Genomic DNA, 17,554 nt, shown 5'->3' with positions numbered 1-17,554 from the left:
ATCTTATTGAATGGCGCAGCAGGCTTGAGGGGCCAAATGGCCTACTCCTGCTCCTAATTTGTATGTTTGTATTCCTGGGCATCAAAATGTGGAGGTGAAGGAGTGGTTGAAGAATATCACAGTGAATTAAGGCAAGTCTAGACAGCTGAGTTAAAAACTGCAGCTCTAAATGACTTCGAGAAGGGCTCCACCACCCATTCCCTCCAGCCCCACCCCAAGAAAAAAAATCCTTCCTTGTGGCGATGGAGACCATCCACTATCTGCCAACGCATTAAAAGTTTTAAAATTCAGTCTTTCATTCAAGAAACAAAGTTGTGTCTGCTCAAGACCATAAACGTCCCTTAAAATCCTGTAGGAGGAGGAAGAAGTCTATTTCCTCTGTTGGGGCTGTTTTAAGCTGCATCCCAAGAGTGAAAGGATGATCTACAAGTCCAGTGCACCACTCGGTCCCCTAATAAATCTAATATTAAACTAAAGCAGTCTCCTGGCAGGCCTTCAAAGCAAACTGAGCAAGAAAGGGTAATTGTATGCCATTAATCCTTTCCTTCTACTTGGCATTCTCGAATAGAATCCACCCCACCCATCTAATCTCCTTAAGAAACATGGTGCAAAGTCAATCCTTCCCCAGCATAACCTCTAAACAACAATTTCACATCCACAAAGTAAAAGAAGCACATTTCCAGAATACATATCTAACTTAATATCCTGCACATGACAGACCAGTTGCCTTCCTTGCCATGACTCTTCCACGGTCTCAAGAACAGAGCACTCAATTGTCGCTATCTTCCCTACTTCCAACAGACAATCATCTTGTTTTTCTTTTCAAAAGGTGCTCAAAATACATTGACTGCTTTATCAGAGAATCCATCCCATATGTCCAGATCTTTGTGAGGGAAGAGAACTTTGTCTTGCTTGCCCAATTTTAATTTTACATTTTAACGTAAAGCTCCTGTCATCCACTTACAAAGTCATGATCATGCCTCGTATCACAGTTTAGAATGGTTACAGCACAGAAAGCCATTCAGCCCATCATCTCTGTGCTGGCTCTCTAAAGGAGCAATTGACCTAGTGCCACTTCCTTGCCTTTTTCCGTAACCCTACAAGTTTTTCTTTTTAGGCAATGATCCAATTCTCCTTTGAAAGCCTCAACTGACCCTGTTTCCACCAAACTCTCAGGCAGTGCATTCCAGATGCTAACCACTAGCTGGGTGAAAAGTATTTCCTCATATCATCATTGCTTCTTTTGGCAATTACCTTAAAATTGTGCCCTCTGGATCTTGATCTAACACCAGTGGGAACAGGTTGTCCCTATCTACTCTGTCCAGACCCCTCATGATTTTGAATAGCTCTAACAAATCTCCTTTCAACCTACTTTTCTCCTTGGATAAGTTCCAAATTCTCCAATCTATGTAACTGAAGTTCCTCATCCCTGGAAACATTCTCATGAATCTTTTCTGCACCTTCTCTAATAATGTCTTCACATTCTTCCTAAAGTGTGGTGCCCAGAACTGAACACAATACTCCCTTTGAGGCTGAATGTATGATTTATATAGGTTTATCATAACTTCCTTGCTTTTGTACTCTATGCCCCTATTGATAAAAACCAGGATGCTGTATGGTTTATTAACAGCTCTCTCAACCCACCCTGCCATCTTCAATACAAAAACAGAATTACCTGGAAAAACTCAGCAGGTCTGGCAGCATCAGCGGAGAAGAAAAGAGTTGACGTTTCGAGTCCTCATGACCCTTCAACAGAACTGAGTGAATATTAGGAGAGGGGTGAAATATAAGCTGGTTTAAGGTGGGGGGGTGGGGAGGGTTTTGGGGAGAGAAGTGGGGGGTTGTGGTGTGGTTGTAGGGACAATCAAACAGTGATAAGTGCAGATAGTCAAAAGATGTCACAGACAAAGGAACAAAGAGGTGTTGAAGGTGGTGATATTATCTAAACGAATGTGCTAATTAAGAATGGATGGCAGGGCACTCAAGGTACAGCTCTAGTGGGGGTGGGGTGGAAAGACTAGCAGGGCATACAAGATTAAAAATAATGGAAATAGGTGGGAAAAGAAAAATCTATATAACTTATTGGAAAAAAACAAAAGGAAGTGGGAAGAAATGGAAAGGGGGTGGGGATGGAGGAGGGAGTTCAAGATCTAAAGTTGTTGAATTCAATATTTAGTCCGGTAGGCTGTAAAGTGCCTAGTCGGAAGATGAGGTGCTGTTCCTCCAGTTTGCACTGGGCTTCACTGGAACAATGCAGCAAGCCAACGACAGACATGTGGGCAAGAGAGCAGAGTGGAGTGTTAAAATAGCAAGCGACAGGGAGGTTTGGGTCTTTCTTGCGGACAGACTGCAGGTGTTCTGCAAAGCGGTCGCCCAGTTTATGTTTGGTCTCTCCAATGTAGAGGAGACCACATTGGGAGCAACAAATGCAGTAGACTAAGTTGGGGGAAATGCAAGTGAAATGCTGCTTCACTTGAAAGGAGTGTTTGGGCCCTTGAACGGTGAGGTGAGAGGAAGTGAAGGGGCAGGTGTTGCATCTTTTGCGTGGGCATGGGGTGGTGCCATAGGTAGGGGTTGAGGAGTAGGGGGTGATGGAGGAGTGGACCAGGGTGTCCCGGAGGGAATGATCCCTATGGAATGCCGCCGAGGGGGGTGAAGGGAAGATGTGTTTCGTGGTGGCATCGTGCTGGAGTTGGCAGAAATGGCGGAGGATGATCCTTTGAATGCAGAGGCTGGTGGGGTGATAAGTGAGGACAAGGGGGACCCTATCATGTTTCTGGGAGGGAGGAGAAGGCGTGAGGGCGGATGTGCGGGAGATGGGCCGGACACGGTTGAGGGCCCTGTCAACGACCGTGGGTGGAAAACCTCGGTTAAGGAAGAAGGAGGACATGTCAGAGGAACTGTTTTTGAAGGTAGCATCATCAGAACAGATGCGACAGAGGTGAAGGAACTGAGAGAATGGGATGGAGTCCTTACAGGAAGTGAGGTGTGAGGAGCTGTAGTCGAGGTAGCTGTGGGAGTCGGTAGGCTTGTAATGGATATTGGTGGACAGTCTATCACCAGAAATTGAGACAGAGAGGTCAAGTGGAAGTGTCAGAGATGGACCATGTGAAAATGATGGAGGGGTAGAGATTGGAAGCACCTGCATTCAAAGGATCATCCTCGGCCATTTCTGCCAACTCCAACATGATGCCACCATCAAACACATCTTCCCTTACCCACCCGGCGGCATTCCATAGGGATCGTTCCCTCCGGGACACCCTGGTCCAATTCCCTTCTATATTTGGCCTGGTTCTCAATTGTATTACCCATCTGACATCTGTCACTTTTTCTGTTACATCTTAATTTCTATCTCTTCTGTCATCCAGGGAGCTCTGGATTTGTTTTAACCTACCTTTCCTCTTCATAGGAATATATCTTGAATGTACTTGAACTCTCTCTTCTTTAACAGCAGCCCATTCTTCAGTTACAGCTTTGCCTGCTAATCTTTGATTCCAATTTATCTGGGCCAAATTCATTCTTACCCCATTGAAGTTGGCTTTCCCCCAGTTAATTATTCCTACTCTAGGTTACTTCTTGTCCTTCCTCTAAATGTCCCTTTACTGACAATTGATCCACTTGGTCCAACTTATCCCCAAGAACCAGAGCCACAAATGCCTCCTTTCTCATTGGACTAGAAACATACTGCTGTATAGAATTCCCCTGAATACTCTCTAGAGGTTCTTGCCCCTCTCTGCCCTTTAGACTACTGCTGACCCCATCTATATTTGGATAATTAACGTCCCCATTATAATTACTCTACAGCTCTTACAGTTCTCTATAATTTGTTTGCAAATTTGTTCCTCTACATCTTGCCCACCCTAGCTGGTTGTCTACAGACTACACCAATCTTATTTACCACACTCCGCATATTCAACTATATTCACCGTAACCCTAATTTAGAATGTATTACTTCCGCTCTGTCACTGAACCCTAATACCTTACTATTTCCTACTTTATTCATATCTGTCTCTCTCATGTTACAGGCAGGATGGAAGGAGTGCACAGTTTCTCTAGCCCCACTGCTCCACAGGTCGCACCATAAGTTTGAATGTTTAAATCATGCACCAAAATGGCCAAGTATTTACCTTCACTACTGCTAGACCAGAATAAAAAAGACTTTAACCAGAAATGAAACCTCTTTTTCGAAACAAGTTGCAAAACTGTTTAACATACACTTTGCAATCTGAAAGTTAAAGATTTACCCTTTTTAACAATCCCTACGCATGCACACAAAACAAAGGACAAGACAAATAAGGTCTCTGCCAAGGTTGGCATAAGGGAACACAATGAAAAAGGATAAAGTTTGATAAGGTCTTGATGCGGTCAATTTGGTATTCCTGCATGCGAAGAAGGAGCTCTGGTCACAGTAGTTGTCTGAAAATCCTTAACAAAGGATCTTCAGTGATGCACTGTCTTTGTTGGCTCTCACTCATTGCAGCCTCGCAGGCTTTCAAATACAGACAATTCAGAGATAAGGAGTTATTCTGAGATGAGAATTTTCTGCCTGAAGGTGAAGGCCGATTCTGAACTGCAGGCAATACGGGGAGAGAGAGAGATTGCAGAGAGGGGAGGGGGGAGGGAGCAGAGAGAGAGGGGGGAGGTAGCAGAGAGAGAGAGGGTAGCAGAAAGAGAGAGGGGGTGGCAGAGAGAGAGAGAGAGGGGGTGGCAGAGAGAGAGAGAGGGGGGTGGCAGAGAGAGAGAGAGGGGGGTGGCAGAGAGAGAGAGAGGGGGGGTGGCAGAGAGAGAGGGGGGTGGCAGAGAGAGAGGGGGGTGGCAGAGAGAGAGAGGGGGGGTGGCAGAGAGAGAGAGGGGGGTGGCAGAGAGAGCGAGGGGGGGTGGCAGAGAGAGCAAGGGGGGGTGGCAGAGAGAGCAAGGGGGGGTGGCAGAGAGAGCAAGGGGGGGTGGCAGAGAGAGCGAGAGAGGGGATAGCAGAGAGAGAGAGGGTACCAGAGAGATGGGGAGGAATCCAGAGTGCAGGCAGGGTCCAGAGAGGGGGCGGGATCCAGAAAGGGGGAGGAGGCAGGATCCAGAAAGGGGGAGGGGGCAGGAGGTCCAGAGACCGGGGGGGGGGGGGGGGGGGGGGTGGTGGTCCTGAGAGGAGGGGGGAGGTCCAGGGAGCTGGGGGAGGTCCAGGGAAAGGGGTAGGGTCCAGGAGAGCAGGGGGGCAGATCCAGAGAGAGGGGTGAGGTCCAGAGAGAGGAGGGAGGTCAAGAAAGACAGGTGAGGAGGTCAAAGGGGAGGTAGCGAGGTCGGTGGGGGAGGGGGGTCAAAATAGATGGGGGGAGGTCTAGAGAAAGGGGTGGAGGTTTAGAGAGGGAGGAGATAAAGAGAGGTGGAGAGAGAGAGGATGCCCAAGTTACTTTAAACCTGCCCAAACAGTACAATGTACAAACATACGAATTAGGAGCAGTAGGTCACTTGGACCCTCGAACCTGCTCCGCCATTCAATAAGATCATGGCTGATCTGATTGTGGTCTCAACTCCACATTGCGCCCGTACCCGATGACTAACAAGGGAGTCAAAGGTTAAGAATCTATCTACCTCTGCCTTAAAAATATTCATTGACCCTGCTGCCACCACTCTCTGGGGAAGAGAGTTCCAGATTCATGACCCTGTGAGGGAAAAAAATTTCTTCTCATCTCTGTCCTAAATTGGTGACCCCTTATTTTTAAACTGTGTCCCCTAGTTCTAGTCTCTCCCACAAGAGGGAACATCCTTTCAGCTTCCACCCTGTCAAGTCCCATCAGGACCTTATATGTTTCAATAAAATCACTTCTCATTCTTCTAAACTCCAATGGATACAGGCCCAACCTGTCCAACCTTTCCTCGGAAGGTAACTGCAAGCCCCCCTTCCCAGGTATCAGTTGAGTGACCTTCTATTTACTTGGGTTTGTCATTTGAGGGGTGATCTAATTGAGGTCTTTAAAATGATAAAGATATTTGATTAGGCACATACAGAGGAATAATTTGGTCTGGTGAAGAAATCTAGAGTAAGGGCATAATCTTAAAATTAGAGCAAGGCCGTTTCAGTGAAAAATCAGGAAGCAATTTTTCACACAAAATGTCAATAAAAATCTGGAAATCTCTCCCCATAACATTGCAACTGCCGGGTCAATTGTAATTTTCAAGCTGGACTGATACCACAATGTTTAGGACAGACCAATTTCGGGAAAAGGATCCTAAGAAAAGGCATTAGGCTCCCTCTTTTCACATGCAAAGGTGTGAACATCTGTTCCAGATGTGGGCTCTGGCCATCTATGCTTGAGCCTTACCCAATATGGCGGGTAGCACGTTTCCATTGAATAATGAGCATACATAGACCGCTTGCCTCATTGGACAATTAGGTTCCCATTTTATGCCTATGAGACACACATGGCATTAATGAATTTCTAGGCTGTTGCCTTTGGAACTCGGGAGATCTTTACATTTAACGTCAACCCGGACCTGAAATGACATTGGTTGCCTAAAATGGGGAAAGTTCCATTTTCTAGCACCAACCATCTTCATCACCATAAAAACCATTAGACAGACTGATCAAACAGCTGCAGCAGCAACAATAACAACTTAGAGCAAAACATCCCAAGTCGCCTCACAGGAGCATTAACATAATTTGACCGCCACCAACATAAGACATTATTGGGACAAACGATCAAGGCTTGGTCAAAGAGGTAGATTTTAAGAAGCACATGGAAGGAGGAGAGAGAATTGGAAAGGCAGAGAGATTTAGGGAGAGAATGCCAGAACTTAGGGCCTCAGCAGCTGAAGGCATGGCCACCAATGGAGGAACAATTAAAACTGGGAATGTTCAAGAGGTCAGAATTTGGCGAGCACAGATATTTCAGAGGGCTGTAGGGCTAAAGTAGATCACAAGTATAGATACCAGCAAAATAAATACTTACGTATATTGGCACTTCATGGTAGCTTAGCTCCATCTCTTCTACATCTGTGCATAGGAAGAGAAAAATGTTTACAATTTCTACAATTAAATATGCAGGGAGACTGATATTTTTGTAGTACATTAACATATATCCTGACAGGAGAAATAATTGTGTTCCTGCCCTCAGGAAGACAAAGAAGCAGAAAGTGTCAGGAGGCGAGATTTAACATACAGTGTGGCACAGATCCAGAACCTACCGACATTGATAAATTAAGTGTGATGGAGAACTTGAACAATGCTCAACATCGGCCGGGGCACTAATTATGACACTTTTATTTATTCTTTCGTGAAGAATTCAGAATTAATTTGACCAATTACACACTTAACAGGAGTACACCATAATGCACCTGTACTTTAAGTTACACTTCTACAGTGTTAGACATTTCTATGGCCTGGACCTTGTGGTCAGTGGTGAAGCAGAGGCGTCCGCCTGTATAAAATAAAACTATGACCCTACCTTTTCTCTCCCAGCTGCGTGTGGGTCCAAGGATGAACTGACTGTTCAAGGACTGAAATGACTTCACGCATTGCCAGTGAAGCCACACCCCCTTCTAATGTCACAAGCTGAAGACAACCTCTTGAAGTCTGTCTTCAGCTCACTGACAGATAAGTAGTTTTTATTGATTTTCAATTTTGTATTTTTAATTGCTGCTCCCCCCCACTGCACTCCCAGCTCCCCTCACCCCCAAAACTCACGGATTCCATCCTCACCACCCACTGTCCCGCTTCCTCGCCACATCCCCAGCATTTGATGGAGGGGTGTTTCTGACAATGCCAAGACTGAGGGGCCAGGGTGTCATGGAGGGGGGGACGGTGTGGGGGAGCGGGAGTGTATTCACACCCCTGTTGATTTAAAATGCTGTAAAGCTGAGCAGGCTTTACATCTGTTAGGAGAAGCCCTAATCAATATGAAAAAGGTCTTCCAACTCATTACTTCTGATTCAGAAAAATGACTAGAGCAATTGTGATGGATGTATATGATGCACCACAAGTTTAAAGGGGGAGGGGGGACGCAGGGGGATTAAGAAACCTGTAAAGGCAGCTCCCTACAATATTTTTGCATTATGATGTTCTACCACTAGAGTGCATTGCCAATTCATTCAACAGTGGAGCTCCCTCTGAGCTTTTAAAAACAGTTCAGCATTTCAATTTATTCCACTGTGTCTTTGAACCTTTAGAGATTTTTTTCTTCTGTAGGTTATGTCTGTAAAAACATGTCTCAGGACCCTAAATCTGTATTATTTTCCAAACTGTGTATGTTTCAGAATAATGCCCAAATAGACTTTTACCCTAATCCCAGGAATCAAGTGCCAAATACTTGCAATATTAATCAATTCAAAAATGTGTTTGACTAAAAGGGAGCAGCATTATGAACAACATACATTTAATTTGTTCAATAATCCCTTGAATTTTGCACAGAAGCAATATCGAGCAATACAATATGGAGCACACAGAATACAAGATTGCAAGGAAGCTCAATTCCAAAAGAATAGTGATTAGTTTTTGGCCTTTTTGGCAGCCAATTAAACCTAAAACTTTAGCCAAACATTCAAAACTGAAGACCAGAATTCTACTCTGCAGTTATATCCAGTGATACCATTTACCCATAAAGGCATCTCCCCTGTTAAACTGACAAGGATGCATAACATACGATAATTACAGACTGATGGTACCAGCCATCTGTGGACGTTGGTTCTGAATGTGTTGCTTTACAAAATCTAAAGGAGAACTTTCATTACTTTGCATAGGTACAAATACAAATTTGTACAAATGGAACTCTTCATGCATGCTAAAATACAGAAAGAACCCAATGTCTGACTGGGGGAAGACACTTGTGAAGTTATTTTCTCCTCTCCAGAGTTCCATACTTGCAACCAAGCTCAGATCTAACAGCAGTCTTGTTTTCCTGACCTTAACATTTGGAGTAGAAACATGGACCTCCACAACATCAAGGGCAATTAGGGCTGGCCAATAAATGTTGGCCTAGCCAGCAATGCTCATATCCCATGAACGAATAAATGAAAAAAAATTGACCAATCAGCAATGGATGCCATTGGCCAATGGTGCCTCTTACGCCAGGAAGACAAAAACCTGCTGACTCCAAAACTATCTAATTCCAATGACTGCAGCTATTTGGGCATAACGCCTGGTGAGATGAGGCTCTGATGTGAATGATGCCCTGTAGGCATTCTAATCAAGACTGGCATGGACCTCAAGGCCAACCAAGAACTACTTGGACCCACGCAGGGCTTAATAAAGTTCAACTTGGGCTGCTACATTTCATGGTATTATATATAAGGCATAGAAGCAAGGAAATATCGCACATGCACCTCCAAGTTCCCTTTGGCAGAATAGGCAATTAGTAGTAGCTGTTCATTCTTTATTTGTGAGCCTAGAGAATGAGGGTCAGTAAGCTGTTCAATTCCCAATCTTGTTCTTTGCATTCCCATCATCTAGATGTGCATCTTACAGCAGGGATGACTGAACTGTGATCACAAGCAGGAGCCTTGGCTGACTTTCTCACTCCTAATCCAGGGACACTGCAGCCAATTATGTTTCCTCTCTTAACGGCCCTAGCTGAAATCAGCTAATTCAACAGAGGCTGGAAATCAAACCTGGCAACTTCCTGGTTTTGTATTATTCAATACTATATCATGTGCTTTATTTACCATTGGGAGACCTCAAAGTTTGTTTAAAGTCTGGCAAGATGCTAGATCATTACGCTGATAAGTTTAGAAATTTTGAGACAAAAGAACCAAAATATGTCTGCTGCTTCCAGCAAAGCAGACAGGTTTAATAATACTGCTCGACATATATTTACTGAGTACAACTTCTACAATTTTGGTTTGAAACTTCAACTCCAAAACATTTTAAGCTTAAACATTTATTTTGAAGTTATATTACTGCATCTTTATATTTTAATTCAAATTCAAAGTCATTCGAAGCTATGGATCTGTGCCACTGTACCTAACTAAACAATACACTGTGCAATGTACTTTTTAAACTGAAACTTTATGAACATACACCAGGCATGTTCATTTTTTTAAAAAAAAACACTTTTTTTTCATTTCCCCCTTGCTACTTAAAAAAACAGAATATCTGATCATATTAGCTCCTATTATGAACTGTAATGTGGTCTAATTTTGGAGCTAACAGTAAATTTATTTATATAGCACTTTTAAGGTAATAAAACACCACAGGGCAGTACACAGGAACATTATAAAACATGGGGCTGGGTTTTACCCCACTCCCCTCCCCCTCCACCAGCAGGTTTGAACACCTTTCCACTGCCTACCCACCCACGGCTGACCTGCATGAAATTTTATGGGACGGGGGTGTGGTCAGTGGAGGCAACCCTGCACCTATTGACGCCCTTAAGTGGACAATTAATGGTCACTTAAGGGCCTCATCCCACCTCCACTACTATTTTACCCACAGCAGGGATAGACCCACGCCATGTGGAAAGACCAGCAGCCTTAGCTGCATAGGCTGGTGTCAGGCAGTGGGGGGTGGGGGGGAAAGGTGGATCCTCTTTTTCAGGTTCCCTGTGCCCATCAGAGTCACCCCTCAAGATGACACTTCCCCCTTTACCCTCCTCATTCTCTCAAATCTGGTCGAACTTTTTAACTGGGCGGGGGGTGCAGGGACCACAGCGCTCCATAATATCCAGCCCCTGAAACCAGCCCGCATTAATATGTCAGATAACCTAGAGTTTAGTAAAAGTTGTAGGTTTAAAATAGCATCTTAAGGGAGAAAAATGAGGTAGAGAGATGATGAGATGTAAGGAGGGAATTCTAGAGCTTAGGCTACTGAAGGCATATATACCAATGGTGAAACCATTACATTTGGGCTGCTCAAAGGCCGAAATAGATGAGCTGTGAGGCTGGAGGAAATTTTTAAAAATTCTTTCACAGGATGGGAACATTGCTAACAAGTTCAGAATTTGTTTCCCATCCCTAATTGCCCTCAAGAAGGTGATGGTGAGTTGTCTTCTTGAACCGCTGCAGTCCATCTGATGTAGGTACACCCACAGTGCTGTTATGGAGTTCCACAATTTTGACCCAGCGACAGTGAACAAATGGCAATATATTTCCAAGTCAGGGGGATGGTGTGACTTGGAGGGGAACTTGCAGGTGATGGTGATCTCATCTGCCTGCTGTCCTTGGTCTTCTAGGTGGTAAAATTTGCAGATTTGAAAACAAGGATAGGAATTGTAAAATCAATATGTCGCTTGATCAGGAGCCAATGTAAGTCCATGAGGTAAGTTCGGATACAGGAAGCAGAGTTTTGGATGATCTAATTTTTTAGGAGGATAGAATGTGGGAGACCAGCCAGCAGTATGTTGGAATAGGTAATACTATCGGTGACAAGGGCATGAACGAGGATTTCAGCAGCAGATGAATTGAGGAAGAGGTGAGTTGGGTGATGTTATGGAGGTGGAAAAAGGCAATCTTAATGATGCAGCGAATATGTGGTTGGAAGCTCAGCTCTGGGTCAAATGTGACATCAAGGCTGCAAACAGTCTGGTTTAGTCTCAAACAGTTGCCATGAAAAGGGATGGAGTTGATAGCTAAGAAGCAAAGTTTGGAGTGGGTCCAAATACAATGGCTTTCCGATACTTAATTGGAGGAAATTTCTGCTCATTCACTGCTGGATATCAGATAAACTGTCTGTTGGTTAACAACAGTGGAGGGGGTCGAGAGAGCTGGTGGTGAGGAGGTAGTGCTAGGTGTCATCAGAGTAAATATGAAACTAATGTTGTGCTTTTGAATGGATGTCACCAAGAGGCAGCACGTAGATGAGAAGTAGAAGAGGGCCAAGGATAGACCCTTCCAGGACACCAGAGGTAACAGTGCAGGCGTAGGGAGAGAAATCTCTGCAGGTGTTGGTCTATCTGATCGTAGCCTGAGCAAGAATGGAACTGGGCAAGAGCAGTCCCAACTAGCTGGATGCTTCATCAGATAGCACAGCAATATTCTGCTCAAGTCTACATAACAAGCTACGAAAACTACAGGCATCATTCGAATGCCAACCATCATGGGACCAAAACTAGCACATAACCAACAAAACAAGCTCAAGATTGTTTTTCTATAAACAAATCCTTTGCTGCTAGATGACTACTTCCTGGAGCTAAAAGGGTGCTTAATTGATCTTTGTTGGCTTCCTACAAAGGAACCAGTTTAAAATCAACATACGATAACAGATTCCATCTTAGCTGGTAACACACCCACCATTAAGAGGAATATTACAAGATTTATCTGGACAACTTCCTAATCAAAATGGTGTTCCCTTTCAACATTAATGTAGGCAAAAAAAAGGTTCGCCCAAGCTTTCATTTCACACAATGAACAACATTAGGCAGTACTGTACAATCAATCATCATTGATTTGCCCAACCACCTTTTGCTGTCAATGTCAGCGACATTTGGTAGCACTCTGGCCTCAATCAGAAATATGTAGTTTTAAGCCACAGTCAAGGACTTCGTGCAAATTAGGGTAACAAGCAAATATAACTTGGAGGGAAATGTTAACTTTGAGATAAGGTTTAACCTGAGGCTCCATTTTCCTGTTCAGATTGATGCAAAAGATTCCAAGGCATTATGCGAAGAAAAGCAGCATACAGTTTTCCCAGCTGCCCTGGACAACATTCTTCCCATTATCAAGGCCATCAAAAGCAAATCAGCTGATTGTTTATTGTGAGATTACACAAACTACAATTCGAATCATGGTACAGCGAAGAAGGAGGCCATTTGGTCTAATGTACCTGTAGCTGTTCTGTTATCCACTTAGTACCAGCACCTGCTCTTTTCCCATAGCCATGTTAATTTTTTCCCTGTAAATTGTTTATTTAAATGGTGACTACATTTCAAAAGGAAATCCACTGACTGAAGGACTTTGGACTTCCTGAGGATATCACCAGTGCTACAGAAATGCAAACTGACTTTTCGTTATGCTTACAATTGCAATACAGCTAATCTGCGACAATAACAGAAAGTTTACTGTTTCTTTGCGGGGTCTCAATTTTCAAATCAGTCCATTAGCCATCACATCATCAGTGGACTGGAAAGCTTTGGCAATTAAAATCAATAGCACAGGATTATCCACACTAACATGTTTACATGTGTTAACACACTTGCCAAGATCTATTTCTATTTGCCATGTTTCTCCACTTTCCTTACCATAGATCTATTTGAAAATTCCTGTGAGCTTCAACACTGATGAAACAGACAACAGAATCAGATTTCATGTAAACTAAACCCGCTGCATCTGCAAGCAAGCTTCAGCAAACCATGTTGACAAATTAATAAATCATGAAAAGAGTAAAATCTAGCTTAACACACATACACATAAATAGCACATTCATAAGCAGTGGAGGGCCTGCAGCGCTCAGCTTGTTCATTTCCAAAAACCATCAGTTTCACATTTCAAAAAAAGTGCCTGAGGCAGGTGGATTGGAGCATTTACTGTTTGACTGACTTCAGCCCTGTCTTAGCTCACCAGCTGCAGAAATCCTCATTCATGCCTTTGCTACCTCTGGACTTTTTTTTTATTCTGTCACGGGATGTGGGCTTCGCTGGCTGGGCCAACATTTATTGCCCATCCCTAGTTGCCCTTGAGAAAGTGGCAGTGAGCTGTCTTCTTGAACTACTGCAGTCCCTGTGGTGTAGGTACACCCAAAGTGCTGTTAGGGAGGGAGTTCCAGGATTTTGACCCAGCGACAGTGAAGGAACAGCGATATATTTCCAAGTTAGGATGCTGTGTGACTTGGAGGGGAACTTCCAGGTGGTGGGATTCCCATGTGTCTGCTGCCCTTGTCCTTCTGGGTGATAGAGGTTGCAGGCTTGGAAGGTGCTGTAGAAGGAGCCTTGGTGAGTTGCTGCAATGCATCTTTTGCATAGTACACAAGGGAGGGAGCAGATGTTGAAGGCGGTGGATGGGATGCAAATCAAGTGGGCTGCTTTCCCCTGGATGGTGTCGAGCTTCTTGACTGTTGTTGGAGCTGCACTTATCCAGGTAAGTGGAGAGTATTCCATCACCCTCCTGACTTGTGCCTTGTAGATGGTGGACCAGGCTTTGGAGAGTCAGGAGGTGAGTTACTCTCCGCAGAATTCCTAGCCTCTGACCTGCTCTTGTAGCCACAGTATGTATGCATCTGCTCCAGTTCAGTTTCTGATCAATGGTAACCCCCAGGATATTGATCATGGGGATCCAACGATGGTAATATGCAACTGAATGTCAAGTGAAGATGTTGGATTCTCTCTTGTTGGAGATGCTCTTGCCTGACACTTGTTTTCAACAGGTGATTAGCTGTAAACCATATTAGACTGCAGAAAACATTCTGAGAATCACAACCATTTTTTTATTATGCAATCATAGTTCAATACAGATCCAGTTTCAACTCCTTGCTTATGGATTCTCTCCCTATCCAGAAGCCAACCCCCCACTAGGGAAAAATCCAGCTCTTAAATACAGACTTAAATACAGCATTACCTGCTCTTAATTTTCTCTGAAGCCTGTTCTATTTTATTCTTAAAGGGATCTTTATTACTAACAATTTCACTTGTGTGGTGCAAATGTTATTTGCCACTTATCAGCCCAAGCCTGACTGTTATCCAGGTCCTGCTGCGTTTGGACATGGACTGCTTCAGTATCTGAGGAGTTGTGAATGGTTCTGAACAATGAACAATCATCAGTGAACATCTCCACTTCAGAACTTATGACAGAAGGAAGGTCATTGATGAAGTAGCTGAAAATGACTGGACCTAGGACACTACCCTGAGGAGCTCCTGCAGTGATGCCCTGGGACTGAGATGATTGACTTCCAACACACTCCTGGCTGGTCTCCTACATTCTTGTGGTCAACTTGTGGTTTTGTGTAAGCTTGTGGTCATCCAAACTCTATTGCTTGTGTCTTAACTCCCAGCCAGTCCGATTCACCTACCACTGCGTTGCTCTGCAACTTACAGTGCTTGACCTGAAGCCAATGTCTTGAGATAAAAATTCTTACTCTTGTTTTCAAATCAAAGTGGGAGGGGAGAAGGATCCGATTGATGTGGGCCACATGGATACCAATGACTTAAGTAAAACTAAAAAATGAGGTCCGGCTGAGGGAGTATGAGCAGATAGAGGTAAATTACAAAGCAGAACCACAAAGGGTAATAATCTCTGGATTACCACCTGAACTACAAATTGGCACAGGGTAAGTAGGATCAGAGAGTTGAATGTGTGGCTCAAAGATTGGTGTGGAAGGCAAGTGTTTCAACTTATGGGAGCACTGACACCAGTATTGCAGAAATAGAGCTATGCTGGGACAGCCTTTACCTTAACAGCGTTGGCACCAGTGTCCTGACAAATCATATAGCTAAGGCTGTGCAGAGGGCTTTCAGCTAAATAGTGAGGTGGGCTGGGGGAGGGGCTGGCGGGTAATGGCTCACGTGAGTGCAATAGTGCAGGGTAGGGGTATAGGTAATGATTACCAGAGTGTGACAGGAAGGGACAAAGTGTGCAAACATAAGAGTGCACCAACAAATAAGGTCAGAGAAAAATGAGTGAAAAGGCAAAATTAAAGGCTCATTCAATTAATGCATGCAGCATTCATAAGAAGACTGTTGAATGGATAGCACAAATAGAAATATGATATAATAGCCATTATAAAGGTAATAAAAGTGATCAAGGCTGGGAACTGAATACTCAAGGATATTTGACATTTCAGAAGGACAGGAAGAAAGGAAAAATAGGTGGGGTAGCTCTATTAGTAAAGGATGAGATCAATACACAAGAAAGAAATGAACTTGGCTCAGAATATTAAGATGTAGAATCAGTTTGGGTAGAGATAAGAAATTGCAAAGAGAAGTCACTGATAAGAGGTCCTCCAACAGTAGCTACACCACAGAGTATAAATCAAGAAATAACAAAGGCTTGTAAGAAAGGTACTGGAGTAATAGTGAGCCATTTTAATCGTCATATAGATTGGACAAATCAAATTGACAAAGGTAATTTGGAGGATGAGTTCATAGATTGTATCAGAGTTTCAGACAGTTTCAGAGAATAATACGTTGTGGAACCAACCAGGGAACAGGCTATTTTAGACCTGGTAATGTGTAATGAGACAGGATAAATGAATGATCTCATATTAAAGGATGCACAAGGCAAGAGTTATCTAACATGATAGAATTTCCCATTCGGTTTGAAAGTAAGAAATGTGCATTCGTAACTGGTGTCTTAAATATAAATAAAGGCAATTGCAAGGGTATGAAGACAGAGTTACTTTAAGTGGACTGAAAAAATAAGTTAAAAGGTAACAGTGGCAGATGTTTAAGGAGATGTATCATAACTCTCAACAGAGATATATTCCATATTGAAGGAAAGACTCTATGAGAAGAATGCACCATCCATGGATAAGTAAGGAAGTTAAAAATGCTATCAAATTGAAAGAAAAGTTATACAATGCTGCGAAGATTAGTGGTAGGCCAGTGGTACAGGAACATTTTAGGAACCAGCAAAGGATGATGAAAAAAACAGTAAAGAGGGAGCAACTGGAATGTGAGAGTAAACTTGCAAAAAATATAAAAACAGAAGGTAAAGCCTTCTACAGGTAATAAAAAAAGGGAAATGAATAACTAGAGTGAGCATAGGTCCCTTAAAGGCTGAGACTGGGAGATTAATAATGGGAGGCAAAGAAATGGCAGAGACTTTAAACAAGTATATTGTATATGTCGTCACAGTAGAAGACAGAAAAGGATTCCCAAGGATAGTTGAAAATAGAGAGACAAAAGGGAGGGAAACAGTTTTTTATTCTTTCATGAGATGTGGGCATCACTGGCAAAGTCAGCATTTGTTACTGTCCAATTGATCTTGAATTGAGTGGCTTGCTCAGCCATTTCAGAGCGCAGTTGACAGTAAACCACATTGCTGTGGGTCTGGAGTCACATAATAGGCCAGTCCGGGTAAGAATAGCAGATTTCTTTTTCCCTAAAGGGCACTAGTGAACCAGATGGGCTTTTACAACAATCAATGATAGTTTCATGGTCACCTTTACCGAGACCAGCTTTATAATTCCAGACTTATTAACTGAATTTAAATTCCACCAGTTGCCATATAATGGGATTTGACCCCATGCCCCTCAAGAATGACCTAGGGTCTCTGAATTACTAGTCCAGTGACATAATCACTGTCTCCCCTGATCACGATCATAGAGAAAAAGTACTAGGAAAGGTAATGGACTAAAGGCTACCAAGTCCCCTGAACCTGATGGCCTACTTCCTCAGGTCTTAAAAGAAATGGCTGCAGAAATAGTAGATGCAGTGGTTGTAATCTTTCAAAATTCCCTAGATTTTGGAAAGGCCCCAGTGGATTGGAAAACCGCTAATGTAACACCGTTATTCAAGAAAGGAGGAAGACAGGAAACAGGATGCCATAGGCCAATTAGCCTAACATTTGTTATTGGGAAAGTGCTGTAATGTCTTGTTAAGGAGACAATAGCAGAACAATTAGAAAATCATAATATAGTCAGGCAGCCTCAACATAGTTTTCTGAAAGGGATATAGTGTTTGACAATTTTTTTTTAAATAGTCTT

The 17,554-nt window shown here is 43.3% G+C and overlaps 1 protein-coding gene across 2 annotated transcripts in view; it reads right to left on the bottom strand.

Annotated features, from left to right (window-relative positions):
* arhgef28a (Rho guanine nucleotide exchange factor (GEF) 28a) overlaps positions 1-17,554 on the bottom strand; it is a 535,445-nt gene that overhangs the window by 459,569 nt on the left and 58,322 nt on the right. For both annotated transcript variants that reach the window (XM_041186008.1, XM_041186009.1), the window contains exon 2: positions 6,942-6,985. In XM_041186008.1, coding sequence (XP_041041942.1) covers positions 6,942-6,974 — 33 coding nt within the window. In that variant the 5' untranslated portion in view covers positions 6,975-6,985. The remainder of the gene's footprint in view (positions 1-6,941; positions 6,986-17,554) is intronic.

The sequence above is a fragment of the Carcharodon carcharias genome, chromosome 4 (assembly GCF_017639515.1).
Source record: "Carcharodon carcharias isolate sCarCar2 chromosome 4, sCarCar2.pri, whole genome shotgun sequence".
Taxonomy (NCBI): domain Eukaryota; kingdom Metazoa; phylum Chordata; class Chondrichthyes; order Lamniformes; family Lamnidae; genus Carcharodon; species Carcharodon carcharias.
The sequence above is the reverse complement of the archived record's forward strand: the minus strand, read 5'-3'. Positions and strand labels throughout refer to the sequence as shown.